Source organism: Oxyura jamaicensis, chromosome 1, assembly GCF_011077185.1.
Source record: "Oxyura jamaicensis isolate SHBP4307 breed ruddy duck chromosome 1, BPBGC_Ojam_1.0, whole genome shotgun sequence".
NCBI classification, from domain to species: domain Eukaryota; kingdom Metazoa; phylum Chordata; class Aves; order Anseriformes; family Anatidae; genus Oxyura; species Oxyura jamaicensis.
The window spans coordinates 36,843,537-36,852,515 of NC_048893.1; the positions used below are offsets into that span (position 1 = coordinate 36,843,537).

Sequence of the window (8,979 nt, forward strand, 5' to 3'; positions counted from 1 at the left end):
AAAGAAAAGAAAAGAAAAGAAAAGAAAAGAAAAGAAAAAAGAAGAAAAGAAAAGAAAGGAAAATAAAAGAAACTACTGATATCTGGGTGTAAAACTATATTTTGGGAGCTGCTACTCCACCTCCCAGGTGCTCATTGCCTCCCTACATCTCTGCCTCTGTTACCCAGCTCTAAGGTGAGCAGCACGTCAAACCTGGGAAATGATGTGGCTGAGCAACAACCTCCCCCTCCTAAAAACTGCTATTTTGAGATGGGTTTAATAGGTAGCAGCAGGAATACTTAAGATGGCACAGAGGATGACATGTTTGTGGGCATGGTCATCTGAGGTAGGATGGATGGGCTAGTGTTATCTCTGTTGGATGTATAGCAAGGTTCTTATTTGTTTTTCTGCGGACCCCCTTGGCAAGGCGTGGAAGGATGTAGATGTTTCAGTTTATAGTCTAATAAAATAGGAAACTTCTCTTTGAGCTCCTAACCAGTCCTGGCTCTAAATTTCAAAAGCTGAGTATTAATTTAATCAGGAGTAGCAGGCACAACCACTGCCTCACCTTTGGTGGCCAATAAACCTTTAACTTGTCCCTTCCCTTCCCCACAAAAGCTGCTATTGCTGGCTTTGCTTCCTGCAAGGACAGCTATTCCCTTTTAAGTAATTGCTCACAAAACAGCACATACAGAGGACACACTGCCTATGTTAAATGCATACTGAGGCTTCTCTTGCTTAGTCCAGGAACTGGAGAAATCCTGAAGCATTGCATCTCTTGCATGTCACATGCACATGCATGGCTGTGATGAGTAGAAACAAGAACAGCTGTTTCTTTCAAAGTCAGTTCAAGTCTCCAGGATTACTGAGTCACTTTGTTATGACTGCAAAATGAGGATACGAATGAAGGTGTCTTACCCCAGGGGAGACAGCTGGGCCCAAGGGATTAGAAAATCCTGCAACAGTTATAGCTAAACCCATTGGGCTTACTGCAACTAAACCTTGGGCATGGCCAGGTGTTACTGACAGAATTTATGGGTTCAGCCAAAGTTCAGGGTGGATTGGAGGTCCCATGTTGGCAGGAATCCCAAAGAAAGTCTGACCCATTCCCAGTCAGCCCAAGCAAGTCTACCCCCAGATTGTTTGTTTGGTAACCACCTGGAGACCTGAAAATTTGAAAGTCCCAAGAACTGCCCTCCCCAAACCCAAGCCTCCAATACAGCTCAAAGCCCAAGCAGTACTAGGCCTTCAGCTTGCACCACTTGCAAAGAGCCCAGCAGAAGAGCCGACTTCCTTCTAGGCTCCGTATCTTTGACTCTTTGACTTGCAGAGAAATTGAAAAGTGTTGTTTTTTGTTGTTGTTTGTTTGTTTATTTTTAGATCAGAGTAACAACATGTTTCAAATGATCAAAGCCTTCCTCTGAACAAATTAATGTTTCTTCATCCAGAAGAAACAGACCTTGAGGTCCTTGAGAATTTTAGACCCCAGATTACTTCTGACAGATTTCTTCAAAACCATTATCCATTCCCAAATCTTGGGCAGAAAGAAGGAAATTAAATGTGTTTTCATGTATATGTATGTACAGGGCCATCTTTGATGGCATCAAGCAAGATTAGAATTCTACTTTGCACAGAGATTCTGGTGAATAAATAAGCAAGCACATATAATTAATATATTTTTATTTAATATCCAAAAATTAAAAAGCTTTCGTTGTGAAATTCAAACATTTAAATAATATTCCAGTACAAAAATATAGTCCTTAAGATAAAAACATCCATACTGCTACCTCCAAATAAATAAATTGACATCAGACACATTTAGATGATTCAATACAAAAAAAAAAAAAAAAAATCATAATCAGTGAGTTGAAGTCAGTGCAATAGAGTTAGTCACATTTCCTGGAGCTGCCAAGTAGCCTGTCCTCTTAGTCATTTCAGTGCATAACAATAATTATCAGCAATAAATCACCAAAGCCCCAGTTCAGAAAAGTGCTCCAGCATTTTGCTCATCTCTAAGCATGTCTATTTGCATGATTTGGATTTAGATATGCTTAGAGCTAAACAGATATGCATGTGTTTTCCTGAGTACAGAAACTTTCCCGGCTTGGTGCCTCAAATAAGTGAAAGATGAGACTGATCAGGACAACACTACTTGGATACCTGGGTACCACGTCAGTTCAGTATTTCCATAAGGAAACTGGGTAAACATCACCTCATTCTGTAATTTCAGATCAACAGACACGTAACAGATAGACAGAATTTTAAGACAAAATAATTTCTTACATAGCAGTAGGAGGTATAAATACTTTGATTGGTGTTTCTTTATAAATAATTATTTAAAATACTTAAATATTAATAAATAAATTTATAAAAAGCTCAATACAAAGATAAAAAATAAAAAACTGTGCATCATAAAATTTGTAAAATAATTCAGTACAAAGGGCCATATGATGTCATTAACATCTGCATCTCTTTGAAGACTGGCTCCTTTTCCTTTTGAGAGTCGAAGTCTCCAGCAGTTTCTGCAAGACACTGAACAGCTCACTCACAGCCTTGCGTTGGATTTTCAAGCCAGTCAGCTGTTTTGAGTAAGAAACAAACAGAATGAAGGTCACACCAAGAGCTGTTATTATTTACAGATCACATCCTACAGTCTACGCTGCAAATCAGGCAGAACAGAGAAGAACCAGCAGCTTTCAATTACTCTACCACCCAGTCCCTGAAACAAAGAGCCACTTTTTCATATATATATATTTTTTTTCTGCTTTCTTCATTACTTTGCAACATGTCACAGACTGGCTGCGTGCTGTGCAATGGATGCACTCTATGATTATTACTGTGTGGAGATGCCACCCAAGGTACCCACGAGCAGCCAGCCAGGCCATCCATATCAGTGGAGGCTGGTGGTTCACATTGCTGACACCCAGTAAGCCAGGTGGCCCCAGAGCCCTCAGAGGCATGCTGTAGGGCACAATTTTCCAACCCAATTTGTAATCATAAGGAGCTGCTGATGGTGCCTCTGTGCCAGACTCTGGCGAGACTTAGGGTGGGTAGTCCCTGAGCTGATGCATGGCTGGAAACATCAAGTTTTCCAACCCAAACAGAGCCAGCCGGGGGTTACCAAATGGGTTACTAAACCATTAGTGGCCTGAGTCAGACTCAAACTCAACTGGAAAATATAAAGTCATGAGTGCCTTGGAGGTAGGGAAAGAGCCTTACCTGAAGGTTTGACAGGTCCACAAGGTCTTTGAACTTCTTATAGTCATCAGAAAGGGTGTCTCTCAGAGTATTGAGCTGCTCAGATAGGTTTTTGATGTGTGGCTTTGACATGTCAGTTTTCTTTAACATTTCCAAGTACAGGGTAACAATCTGGCTCAGTATGATCTTCTTTTCATTTCTCTGTTGAAAAATACAGTCAAAAAGAAAAGCTTGTGAGTGTCCATCAGGAGGAAAATGAACAAATCTGAAATCCAGCATTTGGTGCTTCTCTCTGCCGCTAGGGACAGGATGCGAAAAGAGATGCTGTAACTCATCTCCTGGGCTTACTGTAGCTCAGGACCAGCTGATGGTGCAGGACAAAGCACTTTGATCTTTATGAAGAGCATTTTAAGGGGGGTTGTTTTCTCATTTTCAAGCTCCTGAAGCAACCTCTGCTTGTGTTCATTCTACCCTATCTGGTTACAGTGGTCTTGGAGCTGTTTTTTACCAGAATTGCCCTACAACATGCCTGAGATGCTCTGTCATGTGTGATTCTGACTTACCTCTGTCCAGTTTTTCAGTTTCTCTATAAAAACAGGATTGCCATCAGCTACATCTGAATTACTTGCGTTCTGCAAGAGAGAACATACACATCTGTTATAAATACAGTACTTATCACAAGGTAAACAGTGTTCTACTCTCAAATGAACAGTAAAAAACACAGACGTAATTTTTGCACCACTGGCCTATAAGTACTACTGTACTTTCACTTCTGGGCTTCTTTTCACTTCTGCGAGTCTATTTTGCAAATATGTTCTCTAAGCACCAATTCACATTGGATGACTGCAGTAACAGAGTAACAGAAACAGCATTAATCTGCTTTTAAATGTCTTCTCCTGCTATAACTCATCTGAATAGAGACATTTAGCACCATATGTTTCACTAAATGGTCTATGCAAGTTTTGGTATTGACAGCTGAAAATTAAACTTAATAAGCGCAGCAGCTGTCTCGGCAATTGTGAGATCTGGTCTTGGCATGTTCTCTGATAAGTTGAAATCCACCAGTCTGTGGGCTTGAATTTACCCAGTCTTAGTAAAATCTCACATGGAACAAAGACAAAATAACTGCACTATAAAACTACAGTTTGTAAAACCAGAGAATAGCCCAGTAGCCCACAGTCAGACATGGGGATACATAGGGGTTGTGGGCTACCAAAAGGCTCGCAGGGTCTGAGTTTAACCATCAGGTGTTAGCCACACACTGTGGCAGATTCTAGGAAACAAAGAGCAATACAATTCTCCTACCAAGGAAAGGCAAATTGAATCATTTCCTTTTCTCTGTGTGTATGTTTTTTTTTTCTTTCTTCTTTTTGTATACAACAGTCACTATTTCCTTTTTTGTCTGCTTGGTAATTTAAATATAATGAGTGTAATGGGAAAGCTTGCAGGCTGACAGAAACATCGTAGGCTGATTGGCTCCCCACACCAAGCACCTTGCCGAGCCTTGGTTTGCACTTCTGAAAGGTGGTGAGCACCTGCTGCAGACTGCAGTTTTAATTTCTCTACAAGAAGCTTACCACCACTCAGGATCTCTCAGACAGAGTTATTAATATTCTAGTGAGAACCTCTTTGATCTATGCTAATGAAAAAATTAGGATATAAATCAAAATGCTAAAAAATCAGAGCTGGAAATAGGAGAAAACTCTTGCAGTTAATTTCATGTGTTTACTAATATATATATATATAAAGAATAAAAGCTGTTAACTAGCAGTGACTCCATTGTAGATCCCTTATCAGTACAACTACTCCCAGCTAAAGTTAGCTGTGGTCTATTTTAATGCCTCCTGGATGGAAACAGGTGAATTGATATTACAGTTAAGTTATCAATTTACTGTCTGAAAAGAAGTAACATCACTTAACATTCCCACACTAGATCATAGTCAGAGACATGGAAGCAGGATGGCTGGAGGATGCTACAGAATAAGCAGTAGTGACCAACCTTGGGCAACATATTATTGATAGCACAAGATGCTTCTGTTAAAGCAAAACATTTTGCTTATATTGCAACTAATAATAAATCCTCCGTTAACTTAACTAAGCTAAAACTAATTCAGTGTCAGTAAATTGTAGCTGAATAGAATTGAATCAAGGTTCATTCATCCATACATATTAAATTGCATTAAGATTTTTTTGTTATAAAATATTCCATGAAATCAAAAGCCAAGTGGAGCCGAAATAAAAATAAATAAATAAATATTAAAAAAAAAAAAAAAAGTGTAACAAACACTAGTTCTATGACTACTATTGGTACACATTGTGGTTTATGACAAGCAGTGATCAAGTCTGGATTATATCTACAGCACAAGCAGAAGAAGAAGAGAAATGCAGTAGAAGATTGTACTTACAAAGTCAGCTTTCAGTTTGTCTATGTCATGTTGAAGTTGACTAAGAAATAGAGCACTTCCCGAACATCCAAAATAAATGGCGATGACAGAGAGAACAAACAAGCAGTAGGTCTGGCAAGTCATTTTCTTGGTGATGGTTCAGTTAATATGCTCAGGTAACTTCTGGGAGATGTCAGATCTAAGAGTAATGAGCTTTAACTTCTAATAGTTGTATCTTCTATTAGAAGAAAGGAGATGAGTGAACTTCATCTGACTGTCAGTGGTATTTATACCTGGTCTTGAATTTTTTTATTTCGTCATCACAGGCTGTGTATATTTAGCCAAGATAGTGTCAGATAAGACTTCACTTTTGGCTAGTCGAGGGAATCCCTCGAAAGCATCTTTCTTAAAGTATGGTCCTGGAAATTTTTTCAGTGGTTCGTCAGAAGGTAACATTTACGTGACAGTTCTGAATTGTCTTTTACACGTGGTTGGGGAAAAGGAGGAAATTATGATATGGGTTAAAGAGTATCCATTGTGGCTCAGGCATATTCTTACAAGCTATCTGAAAAATCATATCATGTGGTTAAGGGGTCAATATAACAGCCAACTCATTTCCGGCATTCTTTTAAAGTAACCACTGAGACTGACATGGTATACTTCAGAGTCACTTAAAAATTGAAATCTCCTTACCACTGTCCTTTTGTGAAAAACTATTTGCATTGTTTCCATAGCCTAAGGTGTATTTTTTGCTTCTGTCCCATTATTCATCTCCAGATTCAAACTAGGCTTGTGGAAAATTAGGTTCTATCAAGGATACAATGATGCATCATATTAAATATCTCCACGGTTCCCTACTATCTGCAAAAGTAAAATGTTTTCTACTTGGGTCACTCATCTGTGTTTGACAATAATTAAAGTTCCCCACCTGCACATTCATTTGCACTTGTGCACATAAGTATGAAAACAGAAGGACATGGTTAAAAAAAAAAAAAAAAAAAAATGGAAGCAGGCAGACAGGATGGTCTCCAGGTGTACACAGGTCACTGCAACAACTACATTGAGGTAGCTGTGGAAGAGATTCCTGTGTAATAATTGAACTCTGCTTTGATGGATATCAAGGGAAAAAAGCTCACTGTGCAGAGCTGTATAAAGAAATCAGAGTAATTTAGTACTTTTAGGCTGTAGTATATAAATGCAGGGTAGGCAGGAGACTCATAAGTGGAAGAAGAAAGAATCCACAGGAAAAAAAGAAAAGAAGGGATCAGGCAGAGGGCAGATGTGGTCTCAGTTCACACAGTATACAGTGGAAGATGTCTGTAGCCCATCAGAAAGAGATGAGAATCAAACAGGTCTCCAACAACTATGACTTGAGCTCTATATTTTGCAGAGACTAGAACCAAATCCCATCAGTAGTCACAGGCCCAAAAACTACATGCAAAACTCCCTGGGAACAGCAGCATACCCAGATGGCACGTGCCTCACAACAGGGGCAGTACTGTACAAATATTATGACTGTAAGTGTACTTGGGGTAGTAATGCTATGCAATGTCTTTATTGGTTTTAACTTGAGAAATTAAAACTGTGTAAACAATGATTCAGTTGCTGGAAGTATTGCCTTGGAAGTGAGACAATAATGCTAATTAAGGCTATTCAATTATGCTTCAAAGCACTGCAAGAAGTAATCACTTTAAAAATACAAAGTCAATTCACAGGTGTGCAAGGTAATAATAATACCAACCTATCAGTAATGTGAAAATATCTGTATTGCTTTTCAAGGAAAGCACAGTCAAACGGCATGTTGTGGCACATTTAAGCATAGGTTCATACGTACAGGAAAACCAAGAAGAATTTACAAGTTAAGATATGTGCTGAAGGGCATCAACTAACCATGAGCCAACTGAGTGATTCTTTGGCAAAATTTTGGAAAGGAAAAGTCAAGTGGCATACGGAAAGTGATTCCTGCTACATATGGCTCTCTTTAAGCTGTCAGAAATATACAGCTGGAAGAAGGACTGGATCATCAAACCCTTTTTTTTTTTTTTTTTTTTTTTTTTTTTCCCCACATTCTAATTTGAGTTTTCTGTTGAAATACTAGGGAATGTGCAAAGAAGTGCTGCTAGGAGGGTAAACAGTTTGGAACAGTTATTTACTCAAATTAAAACACAACTGAACACAATCAATTGCTCTAATTATCCAACCAGGTAGAAGATTCCAGGAGATGGAAACTGAAGTCAGTAATACTGGCTTCTTCTGCAGAGAACTATTTACCATGTGCTGGGCTAGACTTCCTTGTTAAACCTATCAGACATGCATCTTTCATCCACAGGAGGCTGTACCTCTCAGGTCACCTCCCTTTGATCTCCCATTACTGAACAGAATGTTAAGCTAAGCTTTTCAGAATAACAGGAAAATAAAATATCAGAAATAGAGAAATTTTCCAGTTCACCTTTTACAAATGCTGGTAAAAACCTTTGGGGTGGCCAATTTCATCCCTAGATCTCATCACCTTTCAGAGGAGGCCACTGTCAACCATCTAATTTTGCGGGTAAGAAAACGGAAGCACAGAGCCATTCTTGATCATTCAGCATCTAGGAAAGGCAAATCTAGGAACACAAATAACATCCCCCAGTCCAGTCCTTTGCCCACTAACCATCACTAAAAGTATTATATATTAAAATGAGGCAAGAAATAAAGAAAATAGTAAAGAAGTAAGGCATGACATCTGGCTTTGGCATATTATCTACTGAGTGCAGGTCTGAATTCCAGGTACCTTTTCTGACTATCAAGGCTATATTTCTGTTTCAGTACTTCTACTCATCACCATATTTGAATTATCAGACAAAGGGGCGAATGGTCTGTGGCAAATTCATCATCTGGTTGCAGGACAGAAAATGAATCCTAATATAAAGATAGATAATCTTTTTTCTATTTTTTTTACATTTGAATAAGTGGTGCCATGTTAAATTTGACGTGCTTGCTTCATGCTTGGCCCAGGGATCTTGTCAGCTCCCAGCCATGTTTTGCTTCCCATTCCCAGCAAAAGTGTTAAACCAAGTGTCCATTGTCCCGTGTACACCTTGTTGCCCAAAAAGAGTGATCAGTCAAGGGGGAAGGAAGATTCAAGTTCAGATAGCTCCTATGGATTGGTTTTCCAGAGCATCAATTCCAGAGATATCCTGCAAATATCTTCCCTTTTCTAGACTGATCCAAGGGCCTAAAAGCCTCCAATTATTTTTCCGTCTTTCTTACTACAGATGTACCAAGCATATGCTGGATGGGACTTACCACTAATACAAGCTCTTTGCCTGAGTACAAGTCCTAATCTAGCAAAAAAAAAAAAAAAAAAAAAAAAGAGGTTCCAGAACAGTATTGAAAAGTCTTGTGCCACATATAATTGGAGTGGTCCTTGTGTGTG

General features: G+C 39.0%; 1 protein-coding gene across 1 annotated transcript; it reads right to left on the reverse strand.

Moving 5' to 3' along the window:
* Nucleotides 1–1,744: 1,744 nt before the first annotated feature.
* IFNG (interferon gamma) lies at nt 1,745–6,479 on the reverse strand. The gene is made up of 4 exons (XM_035345236.1): nt 5,583–6,479; nt 3,741–3,809; nt 3,199–3,378; nt 1,745–2,558 (listed from the first exon to the last, which is right to left on the reverse strand). The coding sequence occupies exons 1-4, from the start codon at nt 5,703–5,705 to the stop codon at nt 2,436–2,438; spliced, it is 495 nt and encodes a 164-aa protein (XP_035201127.1). The 5' UTR covers nt 5,706–6,479; the 3' UTR covers nt 1,745–2,435.
* Nucleotides 6,480–8,979: the final 2,500 nt, after the last annotated feature.